At 47.9% G+C, this 27,654-nt stretch overlaps 11 protein-coding genes across 11 annotated transcripts; 1 reads left to right on the plus strand and 10 right to left on the minus strand.

Annotated features, from left to right (window-relative positions):
• Nucleotides 1–221: 221 nt before the first annotated feature.
• On the minus strand, nucleotides 222–1,328 carry TbgDal_VIII3360 (hypothetical protein, conserved; the record flags this gene model as incomplete). The annotated part of the gene is made up of 1 exon (XM_011777363.1): nucleotides 222–1,328. The coding sequence occupies one exon, from the start codon at nucleotides 1,326–1,328 to the stop codon at nucleotides 222–224; it is 1,107 nt and encodes a 368-aa protein (XP_011775665.1).
• A 1,032-nt stretch (nucleotides 1,329–2,360) lies between these two features.
• Nucleotides 2,361–4,259, minus strand: TbgDal_VIII3370 (expression site-associated gene 10 (ESAG10) protein, putative; the record flags this gene model as incomplete). Its single annotated transcript, XM_011777364.1, has 1 exon — nucleotides 2,361–4,259. The coding sequence occupies one exon, from the start codon at nucleotides 4,257–4,259 to the stop codon at nucleotides 2,361–2,363; it is 1,899 nt and encodes a 632-aa protein (XP_011775666.1).
• A 945-nt stretch (nucleotides 4,260–5,204) lies between these two features.
• Nucleotides 5,205–8,114, minus strand: TbgDal_VIII3380 (protein transport protein sec23, putative; the record flags this gene model as incomplete). Its single annotated transcript, XM_011777365.1, has 1 exon — nucleotides 5,205–8,114. One exon carries the CDS (start codon nucleotides 8,112–8,114, stop codon nucleotides 5,205–5,207), a length of 2,910 nt encoding a protein of 969 aa, XP_011775667.1.
• Nucleotides 8,115–10,034: 1,920 nt separating this feature from the next.
• Nucleotides 10,035–11,972, minus strand: TbgDal_VIII3390 (hypothetical protein, conserved; the record flags this gene model as incomplete). Its single annotated transcript, XM_011777366.1, has 1 exon — nucleotides 10,035–11,972. The coding sequence occupies one exon, from the start codon at nucleotides 11,970–11,972 to the stop codon at nucleotides 10,035–10,037; it is 1,938 nt and encodes a 645-aa protein (XP_011775668.1).
• Nucleotides 11,973–12,477: 505 nt separating this feature from the next.
• Nucleotides 12,478–13,305, minus strand: TbgDal_VIII3400 (hypothetical protein; the record flags this gene model as incomplete). Its single annotated transcript, XM_011777367.1, has 1 exon — nucleotides 12,478–13,305. One exon carries the CDS (start codon nucleotides 13,303–13,305, stop codon nucleotides 12,478–12,480), a length of 828 nt encoding a protein of 275 aa, XP_011775669.1.
• A 65-nt stretch (nucleotides 13,306–13,370) lies between these two features.
• TbgDal_VIII3410 (hypothetical protein, unlikely) lies at nucleotides 13,371–13,781 on the plus strand (the record flags this gene model as incomplete). The annotated part of the gene is made up of 1 exon (XM_011777368.1): nucleotides 13,371–13,781. The coding sequence occupies one exon, from the start codon at nucleotides 13,371–13,373 to the stop codon at nucleotides 13,779–13,781; it is 411 nt and encodes a 136-aa protein (XP_011775670.1).
• Nucleotides 13,782–14,105: 324 nt separating this feature from the next.
• Nucleotides 14,106–15,419, minus strand: TbgDal_VIII3420 (isocitrate dehydrogenase [NADP], mitochondrial precursor, putative; the record flags this gene model as incomplete). Its single annotated transcript, XM_011777369.1, has 1 exon — nucleotides 14,106–15,419. One exon carries the CDS (start codon nucleotides 15,417–15,419, stop codon nucleotides 14,106–14,108), a length of 1,314 nt encoding a protein of 437 aa, XP_011775671.1.
• A 1,097-nt stretch (nucleotides 15,420–16,516) lies between these two features.
• Nucleotides 16,517–20,854, minus strand: TbgDal_VIII3430 (hypothetical protein, conserved; the record flags this gene model as incomplete). Its single annotated transcript, XM_011777370.1, has 1 exon — nucleotides 16,517–20,854. One exon carries the CDS (start codon nucleotides 20,852–20,854, stop codon nucleotides 16,517–16,519), a length of 4,338 nt encoding a protein of 1,445 aa, XP_011775672.1.
• A 665-nt stretch (nucleotides 20,855–21,519) lies between these two features.
• TbgDal_VIII3440 (hypothetical protein, conserved) lies at nucleotides 21,520–23,472 on the minus strand (the record flags this gene model as incomplete). The annotated part of the gene is made up of 1 exon (XM_011777371.1): nucleotides 21,520–23,472. The coding sequence occupies one exon, from the start codon at nucleotides 23,470–23,472 to the stop codon at nucleotides 21,520–21,522; it is 1,953 nt and encodes a 650-aa protein (XP_011775673.1).
• A 1,069-nt stretch (nucleotides 23,473–24,541) lies between these two features.
• TbgDal_VIII3450 (hypothetical protein, conserved) lies at nucleotides 24,542–25,576 on the minus strand (the record flags this gene model as incomplete). The annotated part of the gene is made up of 1 exon (XM_011777372.1): nucleotides 24,542–25,576. The coding sequence occupies one exon, from the start codon at nucleotides 25,574–25,576 to the stop codon at nucleotides 24,542–24,544; it is 1,035 nt and encodes a 344-aa protein (XP_011775674.1).
• Nucleotides 25,577–27,060: 1,484 nt separating this feature from the next.
• Nucleotides 27,061–27,447, minus strand: TbgDal_VIII3455 (hypothetical protein, conserved; the record flags this gene model as incomplete). The annotated part of the gene is made up of 1 exon (XM_011777373.1): nucleotides 27,061–27,447. One exon carries the CDS (start codon nucleotides 27,445–27,447, stop codon nucleotides 27,061–27,063), a length of 387 nt encoding a protein of 128 aa, XP_011775675.1.
• Nucleotides 27,448–27,654: the final 207 nt, after the last annotated feature.

A 27,654-nucleotide genomic window follows, 5' to 3' on the forward strand; every position in this document is an offset into this window, starting at 1 on the left:
TAGTGGCAGCACAAGAGAGCGGTTGAAGGAAAGAAATCGCAATGAACGTTGAGAACGGAATCAGGCCGTCAAATAGCGCGTGAAACCACTGCAGCACTTGCTGGTACCGTACGTCAACTGGATACAAAGCGTTTTGCGGTATTGTATAATGTTACGCTTTGAAAGAATAAACGGATACAAAACGCCTTTAAACAGTTGTAGATGAGGGTAGCAGTTATATATTAAACTATTCTCCGGTCACGCTTCGCCATGACGCGCAATGCAGTTGCGCATTTTGTGTGAAGTGAGAGTAATGTCAGCATGAGGGCACAACTCTCACGCAAATTATGAGTAACGGAATTGTCTTCACATCGTGTAGGCGGTGCTACAGGTGATGCAATGGAAGGAAGAACATCGCATATCTTCCCCACATGCCGCAGCACTTCGCTGTCGGTGGGTATGCAGCTACCCTGCTGACTGGCGGTGAGATACTTGATGACTACAAGCACCTGTCGCCTTAACAAACGAAGGGAACGTTGCACCCGCAGCAGGCGCTCCCATGCCGTCGAGTTGCCACTCACATCCACGGAACCAGTGGGAACTGCACAAATGCCGGCAGAGGAAGCGTCCAACCCGACCATTGTTATATCATCGGTTTCACAAACATGCCGCACCCTCACCAGTTCAACCGCGAGTTGCGGCTTTTTGGGCAGCCTTATCGTAACATGATTTCCATAGTTTAGAGTACCAATGGGAATCAGAGGAGAGACGGCGCCGAGGAATCGGGTGGTACTTTCAGGTGTGGTGGTGGGAGCATCCTGGCATTGGGAGTCGGTTAAGTGAAATTGACGGACCTTTAATGCGTACATTCGGGAGGAGGCAAATCCCACGGACTCACCGGTGTCAACGATCAACGCAAGCAACACAGGGGAGGGATGGTCTTCAATAATCTCACGAATTCCGGTGTCGAAAACTGCACACCATCGGGCAGCGTCACTCACGTTGCATCCGACGGCATACCAGCCAACCACGTGTAACCCCGGTAACACGTTAGCAACCTGCTCCCGTTTGCGCTTCATCGCCGGCCAATCAAGGGCAGACACGGCTCCGCTCTGTGATGAGCAGCTGTCAACGGCTTCGAACGACGTCGTGACCTCGCATTCGTACACATCCGAAACGCTCCCCAAAAGAAGGCCGGCTGCATATCTCCTTGACAACCGCACCCCATCCACTTCACGCATTCCGCGCCGCACCCTTGCAGCGTGCTTGGTAATGCTTAGCACTACCTGGGGATGAACATGAACGTACGTCGAGACGGCACACAATTCCCCACGACGAGCAGCCATCATTGGCACCCTGTACTTGAAGCACCAAAACACACACAACCGCTTACTAGCAAATGCCACAACCCTCCGTCCGCGTTGTGCTTACGGCTGCCCCTGCGTGCTAACACCCCTTAATGGATTCGCGGACCACCTATTACTGATGTCGACTCACGCACAGTAATACGAGAGTAAAATTATTAATAAGGTAAAATTTGCATCTGAGGTCGAGGCCAGGCAAGTAAGACGGGGAAAAAATGCAGGAATGGAGAAGGTAGAAAGTATGGAAACACACATTCCACAGTGTAATACTAACACGTACAGATGTCCATGCAGAACAGATCGCTCTCCCGCTTCACTCCCTGAGGCTCAGCCGACCGAAAATACATAAATGCAACCATGCAACGTTATCCTTTTGTAATGAAAGGGATCACCACCCTCACAAGAACAACAACAAGGGAACATCACACCACGTCGCCACTTGTGTCATGCAGGTGCTTGTTCAAAAATCGACATATTCGATAACACAGGTTAATAATATTCCAAACAAAACGAAAAAAACCATAAGCAAATACGCAAACTACGTACTTCGACCCTCGGTTCAGTTGTGGCAAGGCATTTAAACACAAAAATCGCAATTTCAGACTTCAAAAAGGGAAGTATAATAAAAGTAAAAAAAAACAAATTTATTTCATTACAAAAAGGGATAAGGTAAATATAATCGTTTCAAGGCCGCGAGCACAAACAAACAAAACAGCGTTCCCCTCTTCAACCTCTCCCATCAAATAATTCTCTATTACTAGCAGTGTACATACAGACACTGGTTGGAAACATATTTCCATGTGTAGTATCAAAATTACATCATACACACACACACACACACACACGTATGCCATTGAAGAGCGTAGGAAGGAAGAGGTTGCGATGGAAGGGGCTTGTCACTAAACATGGAAAAAAAAAATGGTCACCGCAGAAAAAAAAACGATATAGAACTCCCATTTGTAAGCCGCAATGATGGATCGATTCAGATATTGATGATGGAAGGGTTTCGATATGGTTCTAATTGGCTGTGGGTTCCCGCCGTCTGGGAGAATCATTAGAGGGGGCATGAACATCCTCCGCCTTCTTTGTAATAGCTTTGCCGTTTTCGTCAAGAACGTCACATATACGTGCCGCAGGTATCAGTAAAAACACAAGAGGAATGTTGATGAGTGGAGTGCCAAAGTGACCAAGAAGCAGAAGCCACTTCACATTACTGAAGTCGCATGGACCCACCGTAATGTCTGATTGCACATTCCATACGTATTCCATCAAAAGCCATCCAAGTGTGTTGGAAAGAGAACGGCCAAAATTAGCGAATCCTGCAAGTAATGCATACACCATACTTTCAGACCCACGGGGACAGAGCCTCGAAATGAGCATTACAGTTGGCATGAAGTGCATCATGTAGCACACCTGGTGTATAATTTGGTCACCAAGAACGAATACAACGTGATCGCTAACATACGGACGGTTCCATCGCTCCACAATGATTATATCAAAGATACTCGAAACTATCTCAATCAAAGTTGTTACGATGAATGTTAGGCGATAGCTGCGCTTTGAGAATACGTATCTGAATAACGTCACACCAATAACACCACCCATAGCTCCAATCATATTACCCACAGTGCTGTAGTAAAAGTATGAAAAGTTAGGACCACCAGGGAAACAATCGGGGGTCGCCATGAAGACATTGTCGATTGCGCCAGGAAGTTGGATGTACGCGACCCTCGAGATGAATGTGAACATATTTGCCTTCGCGATCACAAGTGGAAGAGCAACGAAACCGAGACCGCAGAGTGTAAATGACGCCACAACACTGGTTATTAGCAGCTGCAACCTTGTGCCAAGGACTGTCACGAGAACCATACCGATGGCGCCAAGTGTGAGAAGCATGCAGTAAAACACAACCTTCTTGTTGCGAGCAAACACTTCTCGATTCACTTCAAAGGCACCACAGCAACAAGGTAGTATCCGTGCGCCGCCCTCACCCACTTCCTCGGTATCCGATGGATTGTCCAGTGAGCCACTTGTTGCTTCGCTCCCCTGTAACCTCACGGCGTCGGCTTCATGCTCCAGCTGCTTTTCGCGAATAATCTTCAGGTCGTACGCACGTTCCTCTCGGTTCCTCCGTTCACCATACCAATTCAGTATGAAGAATATCGTCGGCACCAACTGCATCCCAGCAGAGATAAACACAGCCACTCGCTGCAACCTCTTATCGGTAAGTGGCCCTACAATGGAGGACGCAACAAGGGAACCAGTTAGAACGCACCACCAAACCCAACTCACAAGCGATGGGCCCGCCAATGGGACGCGGCGAATCAAGCGACTGTAATGCCCTTGTGTGAGGATATCAAGGTTAGCCTTGGTAAACGACGTCACAAAAACCAGTATTCCGGCCACCGGTACATACGACAACTCTCCGGGCAGTGAACCGTACACAATAGCGAGGGTGGAACCCACCACACAGGATAGAGCGAGGTACCACCGCTTCGTGTACCCAAATAACGCAAAGAGGTCACTGAACATAGCTGCAAACGGTTTCACTGCGTAACCAAATGTAACCAAGCTACTCATTCGTTGGTAAAGCTTTGCATCAGCACCAAAGGTGTAGGTAAACATTGGAAAAAGTGATGATCGAATGATGTTGTCAGCAATTCCTTTGCCGAAGAGCTCGCAGAAACCAAGGGCGAAAACAAACTTCGGTCCGAACGCTTCCACAGCAGTGCCGAGTACGGGAATGCTCCACACGCATGGCAGCTTTCGGAACAAGGCCCTTGCGTCAGGGTGTACAGGACGAGCATCCATTGTTTCCTCTGCAGAGAGTTTGTGAGTTGTACACTCAGCTTCGTGAGCTTGGGGTGCGGAATGTTGAGGCGGTTGGTCCTGGCATGCGTTCGGTGACGTGGTCATTGCTGGTACTCGAATATGTTCCCACAAGTATGAATGTTTGTCACTATCGTTGCTTTGGCTTCGAGTTTATCTCCAGAACAAAATGGAAGGGTTACCTCGTTTTACTTTCACTATTGATAATGTTTCGTCGGCTCTTCCTCTTATTTTTTGATACTTATATGTTTATTTTTTGAGTTGATAGTTTTATTCTGTAACTTCTCCGTTATCCCCGTTGAGAGTGAACTGTTATTTAAAAATGTTTGTCCTGTTGCCGCTTTTTAGACATTTTCATTCACTTTTTTTGTGACTTGGCAACCTTTTTCTTGTTACAAGTTTAGGTACACAGCCGGAGGTGTTTGTAATATTGCTGATTGTTTCAAGTTGCTGTACTCTTATTTTTTTTATTCGTTAGCAATGTTGTTTGCCTTCTTCTCTCTCGTCTCCTTTTTGTTAGTGCTCTTTGTTGGTTTTATTTGCCACTGTCTTTCTCTCTCTATTTTTTTTTTTGAAATGTATTAAAGTATCTACCCTCTCTAAGGAAGGTGCTCTGGGGATGAGAGAAAGAGAGAAAAGTAACTGCAAACCTTTATTTGAACTTCCAGTAACCAGTGAGGCGTGACTGAGAGGAGGAGGTTAAATTACACGCGGACATGCACAATACATTCGTTAACGTCAGCCACCATATCGTTAAGACAGCGAACGGAGTTGCGTAGGTGAGGGGTGTTGGTGTTGCATTTTTTTTTTCTTTTAGGGGGGGGGAGGGCGACGGTGACTACTCTTCTTTTTCTCCTCTTTAGTATTGAGCTTGGGATCAATGCTAACCTCCTCAGAAAACCGAACAGACAACATGCCATACTGTTATGTGACTGGAGGTTGAATCGCCGAAAAAAAGAAAACACAGCAGAAACGGATCTCGCTTTTTTTTTTAAAAAAAAAGAAAAGAACAAAAAAAAACTCGCTGAGGCACTACTTTTTCGACTCTGGCGTAACGACAGCTTGTTTCAGGGACTCCATAAACTTGACAATGGAGGCATCGTCAGTATATATAACGTCCGACAAATCTGCCACGCCGTTTCCACCACGAGCACCACTGTGGTGTGTTGTTGTGGGATTCATCCTCGTTTTGATGTGCCGCGCTTCCGATCCGTTAGCGTCTGTTCGTGAGAACCTCGGATACGGGTAACGCATGTCAAGCAGCATGGTGGCCTCGTTTTCTACTGTTTCAAGCAGCTGTGCGAAGTGGGCGTATTCGGGGTTATCTTGATACCTCGCTTGTATCCAAGCAAATATAACAGTTCCCCACATAATATGAATGTTGAAGAAAGCATCCATCAAGAGGATGTTGTCTGGTCGCAGACTGCAGCTATCAAGTGGAACCGCTGTTGCTGTTGGTGTTTCCATATCGTACGAGTGCAGCGTCGGTTGGATCATTAAAACACAATTATCTACAGATTCCCGCATTAGCCAGTGTCGCTTGAAGGTCGACTCATCGGGTGATATATTAAGGACCATGAAGTACTCTGAACGACGCAAGTTAAACACAAACGAAGGAAATAAGGTGAAGCAGGGACGAAGTCGCAGCGACTCCGGGGAGCCAGGTGTGAACGAACCGTAGCGTCGCACAAACCGCACAAGCACTGTGTCCAACCATCTTTTTGCATCGTTCCACTTGCTTGGATGCTTTTCCAATATGCTTACTGTCATGCGGGCGAGTACTGTGGCCGCACATGTCTGATCGAATGTGTCGTATTCAGAAAAATACTGCGGGTTAGCCGTGCTCACTCCATCAGCTGTTATTGTAACGGGGGCAATGGGAAGTGCCACACTTGTCACGCGGATACGGGATTCGCCGAGTGGGGTGGTGAAATGCGTCACAAATTGTATGAAACGGTTTTGCTGCTGTTGCGGCATACCATCCACTTTATTTAGTGTCGCTGTGTCAAAAACCACAGTGTATGTGGTTCCCTGGTCTATCGTACTAACACGCCAGTCTGTTGTCCCACCAACTCCAATTTCAATGGGCGAGATGGAAGCGCGGTGGGCTTTCGTTCCCGATGTTTTTTCCGCAGCCACACAAGGCCCTAAAACTCCAGAGACGAGTGTGTCGTCAGAAGTGTGCACATGGAGTTTCACACCAAAACCGCTGTTAGCCACTAGAGCACCGGGGGCGGAACCATCAATATCACCAGCACTGCTAATACCACTGCTTTCGACGCCTGGGGGGCGAAGGTCACAGAGGTCAAAATACCGCTGAAGGGAAATAGTGAACATTTGGTGGTCGAATGTGTCACCACAGATGAAGGTACCACCCGTTTGGTCCACTGCCTGTCGCATTTCCAGTATGCCTATTTGATCAAAACTCTCGGCAAATACGCTAAGGCTTGCGTTCACATCTAAAAGACGTAGTTGTATTTCGTTGTAGAATTTGAAGGCAGCTTCGTAGTAGGGTGTCTCACCCTCGATAATATCACGATGAAACCTCATCATGCTCTCCTTTTCAATGCTAACGACGGTGCCCGGACCACGAGTACAAGGACCTCCAGTAAAGAGCAGCACCCGACCCGCCTTCCGTACGGGTGCCACACCAGCTGGCGCAGCGCCCGACATCTCCTTCTTTACAGGGACTTCGGGCAGGGCTTCAAGCAGTCGCACAGCGGCACTCACCGCCGTCCCAGTTGCTCTCAGAGGACGTTTATTAACGGGTGTCACTCCATCGTGGCACTGAAGTCCTTCAATGCTTGTTGTTAGTGTAAATTCACACTCCTCCAGTGGTACCAGGAAACGACCCCGAGCTGGGAGGCCATCATTCAGCTGCAACATATTCCCGAGCTCCGCAGTGGTATAGGCTCGATCGCCCCGTATGCTGTAACATCGTGACAGGGACGAACCGCTCAGATCCCACACAGATACGCGAGCCCCAAATGAAACGAGCCCAATGAGCGATTGTGGGGGAAGCCAGTTGAGGCAGCGTTGGATGTTACACTTAAGGGCCTCTAGCTCTTCGACTGCGATGCAAGTGTCAATAATGAACACAAACGTCGGAGAAAAGCCGACACCTCTCGTTGCCTGAGCTGTTGTGGGTTGCTCTAGTGGTAAAATGTACTCCACAGTGTCATTGTGTAGTGCAGGGTGTTCAGGTCTGTAGTGGGGTGGCAGCTGGTTACGGCGTTGGCACGAAAAACACACCCAAAACTTCCCCTCTTCCCTGTAGCAGTGGTGGCTCCAGAACGCCCCACAGTTTTGGCATTGTTGACCACATGCCGTGGGATCGCCAATAACCATACGAGATGCATCGATGGGAAACAAAGGAGTGTACATGCAAGCGAGGGGGATAACCATCTCTGGAAGTGTAAGGGCTGCAGCAGAGGGCGCTTCCTGCTTTCCGTCACGGGTATGGTTTGGGTATGTGCTCCAAGTCCACCTCAAACCATTCTCATCAGTGCATTCCGCTGCTGGTGGTGGTGGCGGTACGTGGGAAGCAGTTGTAGCGGATGCGCCACTACCCGTCGGTGCGACCGCTCCGCCAACATGGGGAGCAGCAGCCGCTCCTACTGCCGTTGGTGGGGCAAACATGTTGGTGTCATTAGTGTTGGCAGGGTTATGTATACCTTGCTGAGGTGCGTATTGCTGCTGCCACGGCGTCTGGTTGGCATTATAATTGTAATTATTCATTTGGTGCTGCAACTGTGTGTACTGGTTCGAATACGTACCCTCAGCGGTACCGCCCCCGTATTGAGCATTGTGGCCCTCCATGAGAGTAGCTGGGTCCTGATACGACACATAACCCTGCTTAACATCCTGGGTAGGATACAACCCTTGATAATCCGCTTGCCGCGGGTAACCTCCGTAGGATTGCTGTGGTACGTGTCCTTGCATATCAATGGAACGGTAGCCCCTTCCCCTTCACTTCCTTTTTCCTTCAAATTCAAAAGCGAACAAATGGCACTTCAGCTAGTTGCCCTCTTCTATGAACTCACGGGATGCAAACAGCCTTCTCTCGCTTCTTATTTTTACCAGAGGGACAGCTAACACACTTGTCTTATTGGTGTTTACTAATTCTGCTGAATCCTTCCAAAAAGGCTAAATACTCACACGTTACTTCACGTGCCGCTTCCGTCGCTACACCTTTTAGGGGGCAACGCTGCACACTTAGTCAACTCCGAGAGTTACAAGAAAAAAAAGGCAGCACCTTACAGAAAAGGGAAAAAAATCGTTTTAGTTTCCGGTTCTCACGGGTAGAAATAAAACATTTCCCGGCCCCTCCTCTAACCTTGTTCGACACTCAACCTCAAGAACTGCCTTTTACGGGAAAGAACTTGTGGCGCTTAGTATTTGTGTTTGCAACGAGAATCGAACCTGGGGATGAGTGCACCGTACTCCCTCCCCACCACCACGCGTTCGTTTCTATGTATTTGTACTCCTCTGATGTATTTGTCCCTCCGTGTCAGCTCGGTTAGTGTGCTGGCTGAATTTGCTCAGTCTATCACCGCCCAACAAAAGAAAGAATACCACAGAAGTATAACTTGGGGGAAGTCCAAACAGTGTAGAGCGACGCATCTTAGAGGTGAAGGAAGTAAACCACACCAATGGCAATAAGAGAAAGGGTGAAGAAAAAGAAACGACCACTTGTTCCATTTCCTCTGATTCCTGTGCCTAATGCTCCATACCCCTCCTCCAGCCGTCTCGTCTTTTGAATTCTCAGTTCTCCTTTTCCCTCTTTGTTAAAACTCAGAAGAGACATGATCTAAATTTCGTGCACTAAAGGCACTGCGCAGGACGGTGGCGCTGAAAAGTAATACAGCAACATCAAACACCAGCGACAAGAGCACCGCGATCTCTCATTTCCTGCTGAAGCTATTTTATTTCTTTTAACTTTTCCTTCACCATCCTGCCTTTGGGTGTGAAAGTGGTATCTACACCTCCCTTCACGCACTAAAGATAATAAAGCGAAATACAAAAGGCAGAAGGGAGAAAAAAAGGGGGGGAACATTGGGCCTGTACAAAGCGTTTTTAAAACACACACATGCACAAATAAATGCATCTTCTAACGGAAGTGGCTGCATGGGCAAAGAGTGAGTGAGGGAGGGAAAGGTGAAAAGGAAAGAGGGGACGAAGAAGGAGCACGACGTAGCGCCAGCGGGAACTGGAAGCAGGAAAAAATTGATGGGAGGTAAGAGACGCAGGAGAATGTACGAAACAAAGGGAGAAAAACAGGAAACAAAACCAACATTATTCAGTTTTGTTTCCCTCCATTCTTCATACAATGCTCAAATAGTTTCCTTCCTTCCCATATACATGCTACCCCACTCTGAGACGTCACGCCATACATCAACTTTCATTTCTATCACCATTCATATATATGTGCGGTTTTGTCAAGTGACAAGAACAAAAACAAGAGGAAAGCGCAGAAATAATAATTATTTTCCCATAATCTTCACTAAGCGAAAAATAAGGTAAACAAACAATCACCTTCAATTAAGATAATATCATATCTTCTATCAGTGTAGACCCTCTTACCATCTACATTTGACACAACGTCGGTGAATGGCTTGATCCACGTCTAAACCGTGCATTTCACCCACCAAAGTCACTACCCTCATGAAACTACACGCGTATATATTCGCAGAGGCATCCATAGTCAGGTGAGGGAAATGCACATAACCGATCCTTTTCGTGTCGCAGAGCCCCGCATTGTTCGGTTTTGGGAGCGCTTTGTGGAGGAAAGCAGCTGATCATATATAATCACGCACAAGCAGCAGTTTCCTCGCTCCAACCGTACCATACGCACACAAACCGTTAATCACGACTTATAGCGAAACGTAACAACTCATCTCCTGACGAAACTACGACTACATCCTGATCGTTCGAGCTCCCATTTCGTTTCGTGCCAACCACCTCACCGCCACCGAACTCCACCACACGTTGCAGCATCGTTTTCACCACTCCTTCCGGCATTGTCAAAAGAAACCGTTGACATCTTAGCGGTGGCGGGAAGTACCGGAGTCCGCCCTCAACTTCCTCATCCAACCAGAAACCGGCACCGAGTGAATCAAACACATATGACGGCTGAACTAACCATTTTGAGGACACAACACCGCACAACGCTTTCACGCTCCGTGGGGGACCACGGAGAACAATATGTGTTGTGTTCAGCGGAAGAATTTCATCTACCTTGTTATCAACAAGGACCGCGCGCTGACCGAGTTTCTGGATCGCCTCCATCACACTGTTCCGTTCCTTTTCTGTTAGACTCGTCGTAATAAAGTAACGTGGCTGCACTGCCCCTCGCTTCGGATCGACAGGAGAAGGGGAACGAGTGGACCCTCCAACAGCAGAGGAGGCACCGCTCACTGGGCGAAACGGTCGGCGGAGTCCACGACTACTTGGAGTTGCCATCAGTGCAGAACCGCTCGATGATGCGACGGGGGAAAGACCTCCTGTGCGTTGACGGAGCGCTACCGCGCCAGATCTCGGCTGCATTTGAACAGTTTCACTTCGTTGTTGCTGGAACTGTTGCCGACTGTTGCTCACAGCTTCCACTAGAGTGCACGCAGCCGATGTATAAGAGGTTTGTGCACGCAAGATGTTGGAACCAACCGCAGGTTGATACCCCATGCCGTCGAGGCACGTCTGTTGTGCCTCCGCCGTCGGCGAATTGAGTTCCTTCTTCACCACAGGAGAACTTTTTTTGACGTATTCATCCGTTTCGGAAATCCTGTCGGCCACAGTATAGCTGGGGGTGCGGGGATTCCGCTTCTTGAGGGGTCTGGTGGGAGTCGTGGAAACAGTGCCCTCGCGCTCTCGTTTCACTGAGTGACTGTTTTTAGTGGTGACTGGTGCGCACCTGTCGTCGCTGGTGGTGGCACTCATCCACGCATTCCCATCGGGGTGTGGAAGTGTGTACGGTTGATTCGGTCCACTACCAGATGATGTTGTGGTTAATCCTCTGGTGTGATTTACAGTATTAGAAAGCGGTTGCCCTGAGGTGGTAGATATGGAATTACCCCCGCCAACATTATTGGCACAAACAGCCGTCTGGTAGTTCCTAGCGGCAGTTACCACCTCCTGTGCACTTACCAACTTCCGCACTGCGGCTTCATGCGTCTGTGTGAGGGATTTTATCTTTAATTCATAGTTTTTTTTCAGCTCATGAACCTCTAAGTTATGTTGAGTTGCGTGTTTCTCTAATGCGCTCTCTTTCTCCTCAACAACCCCCTGTAGATGTCCTATCGTTCGCTTAAGTCTCGCCACTTCCTCTTCAAGATCAAGGACACGCTGCGTATCGACGACGGGTTCACTCCTCTTCCCTTGTCTCCGGTGTGATTGCTTCTCTAGTTCTTTGTAGCGAGCCATGAGCCGCTCATAACGCTCAACAGAAACGACGCCATATTTCCCTACATCGCTTTTGCTGTCACCACGCGACTGTAAGTTACTGCTTTCAGACGCAGTTGCCACTGGTGAGGGCCAGCGAGTTTGCTGACGTGGGGGTTCAACATTTAAGCCACCTGCCATGAGAGAAGATGCTGCTCCCATATCTGTTGTAGCCGTATTTTGCAGTGTGCGCGGCTGGGGGCATAACGCAGCAATTTGTTCTAGACCCACCCCTCCAGGGCGGGCACCAGTGGCACCATCACCATGTCCAGGTGACAGAAGTGCTAAAATTCCCTGCATCTGAGTAATCAGCTGGGGATTAGATGCGAGTTGCTGTAGCACAGACAGTGGATTGTCTCCCATCCTTATTCCTCTGATCTACCCCCCTTTTGCTGTTGTGTAACTAAAATAGAAAGCGTAAGCAAAAAAAAAAGAAAATATTCGTCGAGATACTCACGTAAACACATGGATAAGAACAAGTGCAACTGATTTCACACATGGAAATATATGCGTACACACAGCAACCATATATCTCGCCCTTTGTGTTGTTTTCCCTCCCCTTCTCATCTAATGAGATGCCTTTGTTCTTTCCTCCTTCCTTCCCTTTGGAATCCCCTTTACGCCCATTCGCCCATTCACCCATGTGCGCACAGGGGTGCAAACTCATGTTTATACACATATAGCCACATTATATGCGGTGTTTGGTATATAACATATACTCCCTGCTTATTCCTTTCTTTCATCCACCCATTTCATTTCTCTTCGTCTTGGCAAGAATGCATATAAACATATTTATATATATATATATATTTGAATGATGCTCAGTTAAGTGCATGGAATAATAAGTACTTCATCCAACCTTCATCCACTACGGCTTCGGCTCGCGCTCGCCCACCAACAACTTTGTCCCCTTCTTTTTTGCTTCCTGTTTCGAAGGAAAAAAAGAGGCCCATGCCGTATAAATAAATAAACACCAGTAACATCCGAACGGTGTGGTGGGAGCACCAAGAAAATAAACAAATAAACACGAGTGCGAAGAACAGCAAAAAAAGGGGAAAAAATAAATTAGTTGATAAATAAATATAACAAGAATGGAAAAGAGACCGACGCGTAAATGGATGAAGAAAGGAAAAGGAAAGGAAAATGTAACACTCAGTGGAATAAAGAAATCATTCCATACTCCCGGATCGCCACACGTAAATAAATTGAAGAACAAACAGTGCATAAAGAAGATAAGAACCCTTTGCTGAACCACAAGCAGCGGGGGAGGGGAGGGGGGCGGAATTGGAAATGCGGTGGTGGTACCAAACAGAGCCGCGGAGTTCGATAAAGCACCGAGTGAGTTATTACCTTCACTTGGCCACTTGAGGCGACACTGTGGAGAGAGAAGCAAAAACATCAGCAAAAAGAAAGCGAAAGGAAGTGAAAGAAAGAAAAATTCATCGAACGGAAAAATAATTTTAATGACAATAATAACAATAACAATAATAATAATAATAATGACGAACACGTTTTCGGGTGAACAGGCGGAATGATTTGCGGGAACGAAACGGGGGAGAGGGAAGAAATGGAACACTCCCCAACACAACATTGGATATTGTCTGACAAGAACAACAACAACAACAGCAGCAGCAGCAAAGCACGCACTCCGAGCCAACAGAAGAAAAAAGGGCGGGTGGAGGCCTAAAGATCGCATATGACGGGCGAACCAAAAACAACAACAACACAAAAATAAGATGGATCTCTACAAAGAGACAACAAATGTGCTTGAGAAGTTGTACATTCGTATGTGTGACCCTCACAAGTAATCGGACAAGGGCAAAAATGAAGGGGTGGGGATGGAAACATGGAAATGAGGCAACAGTGCCCCTACTAACAGAGGAGAAAAACAAAAACGGCAACACATACGAATTTACATCGTTATGTGAACTCCTCCATCCCTTCCCTTTTTCGTTGAGTTCTGGATTCCGTCCACATAATTCCAGCGCCTCTGTTCCAAACCATACTTCTTGGTTAGATCCACGACAAAGACAAAACAACGACAAAATATCTGTCTTTTTCCCCCCCTCCCCTCTTGCGTCGTTGACACAGTTACCATTCCTTCCCTCCATGAATACCTGCCCAGCCCCCGTACCTTCACTTTGCTTCTCAACAGTTCACAGCATCACTTGAACCAATACAAAATATGAGGGATCCCCCCACCCCTTCTCTTCTCCGTCCCTTTCACTGTCTCAGTCTACGCGAGTGTCAGCAGATTAGTCACAACATTTCCCACATATTCGATGTAAATGTGTGCTACATGCATATGCAATAAACAAACAAGTATATATAACACTGAATATGAAAACGTGAACAAACAAACTCACATACAGATATACATACACACACACACACACACTTGTACTGCTAACGCTTCCTCACTTTCAAATCATCCATGATATCGTTCCTCAGCGCATATCTGCCGTTACCAAAGCCGTGCACCCCACTTTTAAACCTTCACCCCTTTATTGAACGCGCCAATTCCTCCGCCACGCTATCAATAAACACTTCTGTTGTCTCGTAGTGAGACCGTTGCAGTGCTGCTGCCCCGTGCACGCAAAGCGCAAGGTCCTTCGTCATGTGCCCACCTTCGATGGTTTTGATCGTTGCCCTCTCGAGGGAGGAAGCAAACTCCACCAGTGGCGCATTCCCATCTAATTTCCCACGATGAGCTAATCCACGGGTCCATGCGAATATTGATGCAACAGAATTCGTACTTGTTTCTTTCCCCTTTTGGTGCTCGCGATAGTGCCTTGTTACTGTCCCATGAGCCGCTTCCGACTCAATTGTTTTACCGTCCGGACATAACAACACCGAAGTCATGAGACCCAATGAACCAAAGCCTTGCGCGACTATGTCACTTTGCACGTCGCCATCGTAGTTCTTACAGGCCCACACGAACCCACCGTTGCCCTTAATCATTTGTGCTACCTGATCGTCAATGAGTCGGTGCACATAAGTTAGATTCAGTCGCTCAAACTGTTCACGATATTTTGTGTCATACATGCGCTGGAACGTTTCAAGAAACAAACCGTCATACTTTTTGAGGATGGTGTTCTTCGTAGAGAGTACGAGGGGGTAGCGCCGCATGATGGCGTATTCGAAACAACTCTCCGCAAACGCTTCAACACTCTCCCGTGTGTTGTACATGGCAAGTCCGACACCCTCACCCTTAAAGTTGAATACCTCCAGCACTTGCGGCGACCCGCCATTAGCTGGTGTATGCACAAGTTCCAGACGACCGGGGGGGAAAAGAGATTCCGTTGCTTTGTACTGATCACCATATGCGTGACGACCAACAATAATCGGTTCACTCCACTGGGGCACCACGCGAGGGACGTTCTTCACAATGATTGGCTCACGAAACACCGTGCCACCAAGAATGTTACGAATTGTCCCATTAGGACTCTTCCACATCTTTTTCAAGTTAAACTCCTTCACACGAGCCTCATCGGGAGTTATGGTCGCACATTTAATGCCCACGTTATGTCGTTGTATGGCCTCCGCTGCCTGTTCAGTAACTTTATCATTACTTGCGTCCCTACTCGTAATACTGAGGTCGTAGTACTCAATAGGAACATCGACATGAGGTAAAATGAGTTTCTCCTTTATAAGTGCCCATATGATCCGTGTCATCTCATCACCATCCATGTCAACAACCGTCCCACTCACCTTAATGCGATCAAAGCTTGGACGTGTTGTAGACACAAAGCGCGGTGTTAATGCACCTGCGTTCACAGAGGAAGCTGCACAGGCTACACGGCGGAACATAGTTTACACTAACCCGTTCTGTGATCACTTTTCTTCTATATGTTTTCCTTTTTTTTTACTTTTTTTTTTCTCCACTATCACTTCGTACACAACCAACCTCCTTCTTTTGTCCTTTTTTGAACTATTCGTTTTGTGCTTGCTGTTCACTAAGAACGCAAGCTTCCTTATTTTTAGAGACCTTTTTTTTTCTTTGCTTCAGTTTCTGTGGGTATGCACGTCTCTCTGTGGAAAGTGGCTTTGTTAGTGAAGAAATACGTACTTGAAAGATATAATAGTGATATCAAAAAATGAAGGATAAAGGTAACGCAGAATCCACTGATGAAAGTAGGTGGTAAAAGTAGAGTCGAAGAAAATAAGTCAACACACACACACACACACACACACAAACGAACAAACATATATATATATATATATATATATAAAAGGAATGGGTGAGCACGTAATGGTCTCGTTCCTTTTCCTCTTTCCCTCGGTTCCATTCACACTCCTCCTCGCCTTCCCTCCTTCCTGTACATCACGTGCGGCAAGCAACATTTACAAACTCACCGACACACAAAAGCACACACAATATTTAAAACCAAACAAAGTACAAGAGACAAATCACACTATAAAAAGAGGGGAGGAAAAGCAATTAGGAACAGGAATAGAAGAGAAGCTAATGTTCTTTTATTTATTCGATGCTCGGTTCGGAAAACATAGCATGGTCCAAGCAAACCATGCGTTCCCTACACTCATGAATAATAACGGGAACAACATATGTGGATGGATGACGAACCCGAAAGGAGGGGAAAAAAAGACGAAAGAGAGAAAGAGTTCAACAAAACATTATTATTTTTCTCTTTTTTTTTTGGTTTTTTCTTCCGCGGGTTAACTATGTAAATGACGTTTCCATTTCATACAGCAACATAAATCAAAACACAAGACAACACACACACACACACACGGAACCTAGTATATAACTGTACACGCAACACATCTCTTTATTTTTGCTCGTTTGCTAATTATTTTCCACTCTGACCTTTGCAGGCCGCCGCTACGCACGACGCCACATTAAACCCGAATAATAAAGAAGGCATCCATTCTGAAACACGGTAACCTCAGCGAGGTGACATTTTTTCCTTATCTCCTCCCTGTCGCATTCCACCATGTGGTGGTGTCCGTGGCGTTATGCTCGGTGACCTTCCAGTTGGGAGACTCGGGGGATTTTTCCCAACAATCACTAAAGGACTGCTGTTCAAATTTTTGTTGGTGCGAGGCGTCGGGCATCCGGTGGCGCCAGTTCCTCTCCGCGTCCCCACGTGCCGGCGAGGTGTCAAAGACCCGGCGCGACGGCACAAACCAACACGTCCATCCTGCACGCCGCCACCTCTTGGAGACGAGGTTGTATTGAGATGTTCTACTAATAGTGAATACCTCATTAATGCAGACCGCGTTCTTGCACAAAATTCACCAAAGTTCCACGCCCTACTCAATCTGCGCAGCGCGTTGGGTCGCCTAGGCGACCTATTCCGGCGCCGTAGATTGGCAGAAGCAACGGGTAGTGCAAACAACGACCGCCCGTGCAAAGATCTACCGTCTTTCAAACCGTGTCCACTTCCGGAAAGTATAAACTGCGGAGAGCTGATGCATCCATCACGCCATTCCCGTGGCATGCCCTCGCAGTTGATATCAAATAGTTCCTTCCTTAAATTTTCGCAGTGCATGCTGAAACGCCAGAAGTTGCGGTATATATTAACCAAACTTTCTGCCACAGCAGTCCCAGGTGCACCGGTATAATCGTCCCCTGTAGGACCTTGCCCATCATCCAGCCCTTCTCCTGGCTCGGTGTGCCCCTGCCGTTGAGTCCACCTTAAGGGTTGGAGATTTCTGCCGTACCTTACGCTGCTCTTTTTTGAACTCACGGACTGGCCCCATGGTGGTGGGGATACCGGTGCAGTGCTCTCCGTATCGCTCAAATGTGCCACATTCTGAACTGACTGACGTGGTTTAAACAGGGAGGACCGATCGAAGGAGGCGGACTCTGCGCCAACAAGGGCTTGCAGTTTCTCTTTCAATGCGCTCCCCGGAGCTTCCCCATCGTTCAACTGTTGGCCACAACCACCAGAAAAGGGGATCTCGGAGCGGTCCCCACCACAGGAGGGCAATCTATGCAGCGGCGGTAAGGTTACACGGTCCCGCAGGTTTCTTCCGAGCCTAGCAACTGGACCTTCACTGACTGCACCCTCGTACAGATCAATACCTGTGGATTTTGCACTAAATAGGACCCTACCACGTGTGTCATTGCCAACTGCACCACCAGTTGCCCTGTACATCGTATTTGTCAGCGGTGATCCAGCATTATTGTCAGCAAGTCCGCTCATTGACGACAATAGCCGCTCACTGAGCCGCAGAAGAAGCTTCGTGTCGAGAGCCATCGCAGGTTGCCCTTCATGACCAGCAACGCGGCTCTCCTGACCGGCTTCGACTGATCCAGCTGAACCATGTCGTGCCAAAGACTCCAAAGCAGCAACCTCAGATTGCAACATGGGTTGCAAAGCTGGGTAGCAGCAACATAACGCTCTAAGGAAGTCTCCGAGGGCCTCGTGATGACTCAAGTAGTTGGCGCAAGACTGATCCCCCCCTGAGTCAGTTGTGCTTCCCGCCCCACAAAAGGGTCTGTCATCCGCAAAAACATGCTCGCGTTGGGAATGTCGTTGTTGTCGCTGCCAGAGATGCTCCGCAGGAGTTGGCAAACGTGTACCGAAGTCCTGCGACCCGTTTGCGTCCCCTGCATGCAGCGTCCCTGGTCCGATGGGTGAAAGCCTTTTAGACCTCTCACTGGCACCTGATCCTCGAAGACTTGCGATACTAACTTGCCACGAAGGGGAAATCCTCCCGAGTCCAGAGAGGGAAGTACCATCAACAACTAAGGACCCCTTGCTGCATGGACGCTGAAGCCGCGATCCACTCTGGGAAACTGGTCGCGACCAATCACCAGAGTTAACGGTGCCACTAGTCATGGACTGCCCCTTACCCTCGCAAGGGGAAGTGAGCCCATCGGAGAGAGTCAATTGTCCGCTCTCAGCTAACTTCAAGTTACTGGGGACGCGAAACCCTGTTTGATGAGTTGATTGAGCCTCACTATCATGTTCCCGGAATCTTATAGAATTCACCCTCCTCAGTGGCATTATTTGCTTGTCACCTTTAGCAGCTGAAGAGCTTTCAGCGAAGTGAGTGGGTCGACTCCTTGCTGACATTGCTATCCTTTTGGGTGCTTCCGCCCAACTTTTCCGCCTCTCGCCAAGTCCATGCGCCGCTGAAGATGTTCGACTCCTATGTAGGGGCTCCGAACCCCTCGTGCCACATAACCCACCACTAGCGAAACTACTTTTCCTACTCAGCGCCTTTTTCCCTTCCGGCACACCCTTAGTGGACGCACCACCAACGTCTTTCTCGCCCCGCCTATCAACGAAACTTTTTTCCAACACGGGCTCTCTTGCTCTATGCAACTCTCTTTGAAGCCTAGCGCATTTATCTGAGAGTTGTCCAACTCCCCAAGAAACTTTTGATGTGCTTTTTAAGAGGGCCTCATACTTTTCGTTGCATAGGGATTCCCCGTTATTCCGCGCCTCTTGAAGAAGCGTCTCAATCGCGGATATTTCACTTTGCAAGGCATCAGCCTTTGCGGCGCCCAGCGCATCAAATTGTGATGTCGCTGACTCGGTTGCTGACTCAAGTAAAAAATCATCGGCATCATCCTCTGCAGCAGGCACATCGTGGTATGACATTAACGCTGACTCAAGTAACTGCACGTGATTCAAGCGTCTCCTGTTGGGACTGGTCATGGCAAGAGTAGGTTTCCTTAGACGGGATTTTGACAATGCACCTTGTTTTCCATTTGGTGACTTCTTACCCAGCTTCCTCCTGGGACGAGGTCTGCCGAACATTACACCGTGAGTCCCGCCGTGTTCCCTTGCCACCTCCATCAAGCGTTCCTTCAACATGTGAATCTGTTGTTCCTTTTTAAGATAATTGGGTGTGTCAGGACTGTTTCCCTGGTCAGACGATGCGCTGGATGTACATTCCCACGGACTACGGACAAGCTCTTGAGCGGCATGCAAGCGCTCATTCTCTTCGGTGAGGGCTGTCAATGTCTGTTCGTACTCTTCTTGTTTTGTCAGCAGCTCCGAAAGCTCCCGTTGGTACGCGGCTATTGCGGCAGATTCCAGCTCTTCCGTTTCATCCAACAGGGTATCCTCATACACTTCGTCATCATCCCACACTGAGGAAAAGGTCTTAATGGTGTCCCCAAAGGAAGACTCAAGCCTTTTAGGTTTCGCGTGCGATGCCGTTTTGTCCAAGCGTTTCGATCTCAACGCAGGTCTCATAACGCTACCCACGAAATCTTTTGGAATCCCCGGTCTTTTGCGACAGCCTCCCATACGTGAACTACAAACTGACTCATTGAATGCCACTTTGCAACCTCTTAAAGGTGATCTCAGCGTTGCTGCTCCATCCGCCCGACCCTGTGGTGACGTGCAGCCAATCCGTGACCCCTGCTGTCTTTTATCAAGAATCAAAAAATCATCGGAGGGCTCCTCATCGTCGTACTGGTCCAATGTACTACCAAATGCGGTTTTCATAATAGCGTAGTTGCCTCCGGACAACTGCTGACCCATGTCTGCCTGCCACCTCCCAACAGCTGAGGTAAACATTTCGGTGAAGAACGCCACCACTTTGTGATCGAAACAGCGGCAGAGTGCCAAATCACACCCGGCGTTGTACACCTCCTTCAACGTTGGGGCATGCTTTGGGAAAACAACCATTCCAGGGAGCCGGCTTTGATAGCCAGCATGCATCATAACTGTAATGGTGAGCATCATGTTAAACTGACTTTCGAGGGAACGCAGCTGACAAATGATGTCGGGTAACACCTCGTGCGTATACGCATCGATAATAACCAGATAGGGTATTACTTCGCTCGAGAGAGAGGCAGAGGCAGTCTCGATGTTGCTCGTGGATTTCGAGGTCTCCCCTGTGTTATCTGTCGATAATTCGCACACGTCACTGTCGATGTCACGTGAGAAAGCGAAAGTCGTGTCCTTACTCGTTATATTGCCTTCCTCCGACGAAACCTTCTGCGACTTTGTCTGGGGTTTGACCGACGCTGCAGAATGTTGGGCCTCACGGAGGATTCTCTCGGCCTCCAGGGCTTCTTGCCTCAACGCCTCGGAAGCCTCAAAACTCGTCTGCGCCTCCAATACCCTCCAGCGATGCATAGCTAAGTGAGAAGACATTATGGCAAGCGTAAGCACGTTGCCTGATAACACCACACACGTCGCTGTGGAACGCCGCGTCAATTTTCGCCGGGCGTTCACCAATGCATCCACCTGCATTATGCGTTCATCGGAATCTGAAATGCCGTATAACAGAACCTCCCCATCCAAGGTGCCCATAAGTGAATGCTCATAGCCTTTGCTAACCTGATTTGCGATGCGCCCGGTGTCTTCCACTCTCTTGCACAGCTGCTGTATGTACTCCAGACAAACATGTTCATCCGTACCCACTGACTCGCTCATATTTCCTACGGTACCACGCAATATATATATATATATATATATATATAAAGTATTTTTAACACCCACAAGAGGGAGAAGTTACAAGGTGACGCAGTGCAAAGCACCACGTCGATGTATTGCTGCGAACGACGGCACCTGAACTTGTCTCCAACCGGCAATGCAGCTCAATCGCGGGACAAGAGCCACACGGTAGCGCAAGAACAGCTAAACAACCGTAGAATTTAGATGCGGAGAGAAATGTGCAAAGAAAAAAGAAGAGGTTAGTGCATAAACTAGCGTGGAAGCCAACATTCACCAAACAGAATGGCGGTACACCGTTCACAAGCGGTGTGGCACAGCAGGATAGAGAAAGGGGCAAAAGAATATACGTAACCGAAAAGAGTGCATTCGAAGAATTGGCAAGATGACGCGTCCCCTCTGTATCGCTGCTCGTCTCATGTAAATGAAACTAATTCCACATGTGAGACGACGAACGGCCGAACTAATGAGCGAAGCAACTCCGCTTACCCCTCCCCTCCTACTGGAATGTTAAAGATAACCATTTACTGTTGCTCGCATGCCGGGATGCTGCGCAACCCATCGGATGCGTTCGTCTCATCCTTCGCGCCGTCCCCGTTGTCCGTAAGCCCCTTATTAAGCCACGCAGCGAGTGGCCCCACCGCGTTGTCGTCCTTTACGAACGCAAAACATGCGCCGCGAGGAGCAGCTCCTCCTGCAGGGGCAGAAGCTGCGTCCTCACCGCCCTTTTTGCTTTTGTTCGTGTCGTTTGAAGAACCGGCGACCACGACGACTATGAGGCTGTTGTGCGGCGCTGCTTGAACAACTTGCATGACGTGGCGATTGGTTTCATCAACTCGTTCCCTCTGCAGTTCCTCCCATGACGGGGTTTCCTCGTTCGCTACCTCAGCGTTTTTTGGCACAACGGTCTGGGTGAGTTGCACCCACGTCAAGGCATATGAAACTGCTACGTCATCACCTGCATCTTTTGGTGCATTACGACGCTTCTCTAAGCACCGTACTGCTTTCCGTACCGCGTCACCGTCGTGCCGTACGGGTACCGCATTAACTGCCACTCCCCCTTTACCCCTATTGTTAGGAACGATATCGCTAAGAACGCAGGCGTCGTCAAACAGGTTTAACTCAACGGAAATAGGTGAATTTACAGTGGGAGGACCACCCTGTCGCTCGTCACTGGCCTCCCCAGTCACTGACACCTCCTCCATAAGCTTCAATACGTTTACTCTCGTGTGCAGCCCGAAGTCCGGGCCATGCTGCATCTTTAGGTACACCAGCTCCGCACTGGTACAAGCATCTATCTCACTGTCGTGTGAGCCCTGTTGAATGCTTTTCTTTAGGTATCGCAAAGCAAGGTACCTTAAAGAGTTTTTACAGGGTAGCCCGCTCGGGTGCGGAAACAAATAAGCGGTGTCCAACAGCCAGCAGTTGGGCAGCATTTTACATGCACGCAAGTCGTTTTCAAGGCTATGACCAACAAGAAAGGCGTCCTTTGTGACGTACCGCTTGAGTTTCTGCTGACAGTCCTTCAACGTGGTAGTCACGCCCTCGAGCATACCACTGTCGATGCCACTAAATCGTGTAACGTAGTCAACCACTTCTTCGTCTGGCTTCACCAAAGTGTCCACAACGACACTGGACGCACGCACATCAACAAGCGTGACGCGTGCCAGGGCACTCACATTGTTTTTTACGAGTACCATTTCACAGTCAAGGGCGAAAACGTTCGGAAGTGAGTTTTTTGTTTTGTCTGCACAATTTGCATCCGCTGCACTGCCGACTGCATTAAAAAATTCCCATGTAGACGGCTCATCATGGTCCGGTACCCCCACGGCAAAGCCTAAAGCTTCTAAAGTCGCTTTATCTCTCTCAAGAGAAAGTGCATACTTTAAAAGCAGATCTCGGTCATCCCACAACGACGGTCCTCCGCCAGGTGGTGATGATAACACCTTCAAAGACTCAAGGGGTGTTGGGAGTTTGTCGTCACTCTGAGCGCTACTGGTGTTTGACGTGCCATTAGCTATTGTTAGTGCCCGATTAAAAAGCGCCCCCACCCCTCTGGGTGCAGATGAATCGGTTCCGCTACTTCTATTCTCTCCCTTAGTTGCAGCCGCACGGGCGCCATTGCTCTGCTGTTCACCTTCCTGTGAGTGCTGCCCTCCCACTGGTGTTGCGGGTTTGCCGCCTCGCCAAAATATATCCCGCTCGACTCTCGAGTTACCCTCTTGCACAATCATAGGTGCGAACTGCACGCCGCATTCCGGTCGGGCCCAGCACTGCTGTTGGCGTATTGGGCACAACATTGCCCGACCAATGCTCTCTGAACATTGTCTTTCCACCGTATTTCGTTGTGTCGCACCCTTTTCGTCATTACCTTCTCGTGGCCGCTTTCCGTTCTTTCCTTTTAACGAGGACTTGTTGCCCTGTGCTCCGTTGGCTGTGTTTTGGATTGCGGGAGCAGCGGTTGCGCCCAGTAGCATTTCATCGTGTGTCCACCCATTCACGTATAAGACAACAACATCGCGGAGTTTCGATCTGTTCTTGACGAAAATTACACGCGGGCCTTCAACGAGCGGTACCGGTGATGGTACTGACCACAACAGCAGTGTGCCAATATCACGAGGATAAAAACAGCCACCGCGCCGCTTTTCTGCGGCGGGTTGGAAGTAAATCTCCACAGTGCTGAAGTGCTCGGTGATAGCAGCAGCAACGCCCTTTTCCCCATCCTTTTCTCCTTCTTGTGACTGCAGTGGTTGTGCTTCGAAGTGTTTGGCTCACCTGCAGCGTTCATCACACCTTCAACAGGTGCTTCGCGAGCACCCTCATTACTTCCCGTTGTTGCATCTGACCCTCCTGGTCGCTTTACTGTGGAAGCTGAACACTTTCGGCGTCCCATGAAGTCCTTTCCCTTCGTTACTCTCCTTTGATGTATGAGCCGCTACTTGATGATGGATAGTGCTCGGATCGGTACCAACACCTGCCACAGGAGCAGTGATAGCTTACGGTGTTGTGATACTTAAAAAAAAAAAACAAGCGATCTCGACACAACGCAACTTCTCCACAGGTGGCTCACTTTTTTTGTTGTTGTTGTTGTGCGTACAAACGCAATCAGGTGAGAAAAAGGGATGCTTCTAAGGCTAGGCAGTTCTTTTACTTCCAGTGTCCTTTCCCGCCGTGCGTAATGCCTTGTGTGTATACGTCAATGAATAGCAACAACAGCAACAAAAGACAGAGAGGTATCAAGGATAAAAGAGCTGCACCACCAAAGTGAAGGATAACAAAGCACCACCACGAAACAGTTGCGACAACCCACTGGCAACACGAAAAGATTTGAAGTGCAAAAAAGAAAAAAAATGAAGTTCGAAGGCATTCAAAGGAAAGCATCGTTTTTTTTCTTTTCTTCTTCAGAGTTCTCTCAAGGAGGGGGGGGGGAACCACGAAGGCGGTAAGGAAACGATTGTAATTGTAAGAAGAAACTTAGAAAGTTATAAAACGCTGTTTGGATAAAGCAAAACGGAAATTATCCGCCCTTATATAGCATTCGGCCGATCAGATAGTCAGTGGGTTTCGCCACTGCGCACCACCGGGATTTTCTCCTGCTGGTGACTTACTGCGGCGTTCCCCGAGTTGTGGGGCCTCCGAGTCCGGGGCTCGACGTTCGCTTTTGGAAGCAGCCCGCTTTCCTGACGCACGGGACCGCTTGCTGTTGTTCCTCTTTTTCTCCTTATCAGCCTTCTTATTCTTCTTTTTATCTTTACTTGAAGACTTCATGGAGGAGCTTCCTTTGGATGAGCTCCGACGGAGCGAGTCGTGGCGGCTTACATTGCTACTACCGGCACCATCCTCGTTAAGAAAGAGGGAACCCTTTTCATCTCCTCTGCTCCTCCTAGAAATCGCGCCGAGGCCAGCCACAATACTATACATCCAAAGCTGCTCGATGCGCGTCATAAGCAACACTAACACTATTGCTCCAAACATCCAACCGCAGTCCGCCGCGGTTATAAAAATGTTGGAATCGATGCCAGTAAAAAAAGCCATAGACTCGTAGTAGTACATAACGGGGAGTGGGGGTCCTTTCGCCATGTCATAAGCGGCGTAAAGTGTGTAACTGACTCCAGAGGCTGAGTTGGTCATTTCACCCCCTTTACCTGCTTTCTGCGCTACATAGGCAAGAAGATGTTGTGCTGCCCACCCTGGCATAGATACAACTGCTGCCACGTAAAATTTTCCGGATCGAATACTACTATTTACCAGTCCCTCAGATGAAAAGGAACTTGTGCCCCGGCGAAACTTAAACAAACCGCTACTATTCTTATGACCGAAGAGCCGGTCCAATCCCCTTTCAATATCACCGCTGGACAACGGGTACGCGTTGCCCCTCTTTTTCCCTGATTTGGTTGTGAGCCACAACTCAACATCCACGACATCAATGGCTGTGTAGAGGCAGTTGGGGAGAAGATAATCGCCAAAACAAACACATTGGCACCGCGGGTTCTCCCTCTCCACCACGCCGTAATGACAATCACATGTTGGCTGGGCATAAGGTCTGGGAGGTGAGAATACGAAGCCAACGAGGCACACCATGCAAATAGCCTGAACAACAAAACAAATTTGTAGGCGTTTACCGCCACAGCATGCTTTCATCTAAATTAGTGACTGGTTGCCTCCTAACTATCTAAATGCTTCCTTGATCCCACCGTGTCACTATTTGATCGCCTTTTCGTCTCGTCTTTAAGAGAATATCCTTTTCGTTGGTTTGTGGCTCCTTGTACGTTTGTCTTTTTAGCTCTCCACCCCTTCCCTGCCTTCACCTTAAAAAAAAAAACTTTCCGCAATGCGGGCCGCTTTTTGTTTTTGTTGTTGTCTCTGCCCTGTAATGGCGTTTTCCCGCAGCTGACTGTTTTCCTGCGGCGCCAGGGTTAACAATAATAAAGGAAACAAGGACAGACGGCAACGGGGGAACCTTCAAGGATACGGATGAAAGTTATAAGTAAAAAGGGGGGAAAAGAGGGGAGTTGAAATGAAAAGAAAACAAATACAATTACAAATCCGGAAGCACAACTGCACACACACACACACACACACACACATATATATATATATATATGTTGTTTTTTTTCATCAAAGTAACGCAGGGAGAGGGAACAGAAACGACTAAGACGACAAGCATCAATCTCAACCTCTTTCAAAGCAATGCAGACATTATCCTCTGCTATTCGTAAGTAAGTGCAAATGTACTTCCTTCCACCACCCCAAGGGGGGAAAAAAAACAATCTATTCCCCTTCTTTTCCTGTAGTCTTACATCCTCTTTTCCTTTTTTTTTTGCATACGCTGAATGCACACCAGATAATCGAGGGAGTAAAGGTATGAGGGGGAGGTGGAGTATGACCACCTCTTTTTTTTTCCCCCTCTCTGTCTTTTTTACTTCAAGAATATTTATAAAACAATATTTAAGTATATATATATATATATATATATGAGGCGGTGGGGGACGTAATGCTGTTGGCTCGATCAAAGCAATACCAGCTGTCGTAACTGTCATCGTAATTGCGTGGCTCAAACCCTAAAACAATTTATTTTTCCTTCCCCCTCCCCCCCTCCTTAAGGATAATTTGTTGGATAAATTTAATGCGCACACGCCCTCTGCGGTTTGTAAAGGAGCATTCGAGACACCTTTTAATATTGCAGAAATAGTGGTTGCATCGTGAAGCAATCATAGAAGAGGAATGGGGTGGGAGGGGGAAAAAAAGCAAGAAAAAAAAGTAAATTCGTGGGTCAAAGCTAATGAGGAGAGAAAGCAAAGAGATAAAGGTATAAAAATGTTGGGAAAAGTAGAAATAAAGGAGTGAGTGGAAGATCCCTCCTCTTCCTTCCTTCTTTTTTTGTTTTTTTTTGTCAAAGAAGAAAAAAAAAACTTAATTAGTGAGCGCTTACGCTAACGCAATCAGTGCTAAAATCCCAACCATATCCCTAAAACCATATATGCACTCACCACCACCAGAAACCCCCCCTCCTCCCCAATTGAGCAACCAAAGCAAACTTCCAAAGCCCACACTGTGGAGGGAGTTTAACTCTTATTAGCTATTACCTGTCCAACTATATTCATAATACTAAGCACGATCATAAATACACCAATAATGCAACTCGCCACTTCCTCCCCCAGCAGCAAACCACCCATGAATAAATAAAGAAAAGCACGGCCAACATATGATAGGAGAAACTTTACCATTTCATTGTGTTCCATCATTCCCAATTCAGCCGACGGCATGATCACAGCAAAGAAAGTCACATATAAGCGCGCTATGAAAACGCGGGCTGCGTCAATATTCTCCACGGTATACCACATAACTTTGTATAATGTCATTGTACCACTGGCAGCGGCACCAACAATACCCATAATCATCAATGCCAGTTGGAAACTATTTTTGCCGCTCATAGGTTGCAAGTCACTCATTTTAACTCAGCCACAGTTGGTATGCACAATATTTTGTCCCTTGTGTGATGTCACGCTCTTAATACCCCTTTTCTTTTTTTCTTTATTATTATTATTATTAATTAATTTATTTATTTTTTCCAATCAAATGGTTCTCTTGTTTTTTCAGTACAAAAAAAAAAAGAAGAAATCCAATTCCTCACTGGTCCACTATATATATATATATAT

Source organism: Trypanosoma brucei, chromosome 8 (assembly GCF_000210295.1).
Source record: "Trypanosoma brucei gambiense DAL972 chromosome 8, complete sequence".
Classification (NCBI taxonomy): domain Eukaryota; phylum Euglenozoa; class Kinetoplastea; order Trypanosomatida; family Trypanosomatidae; genus Trypanosoma; species Trypanosoma brucei.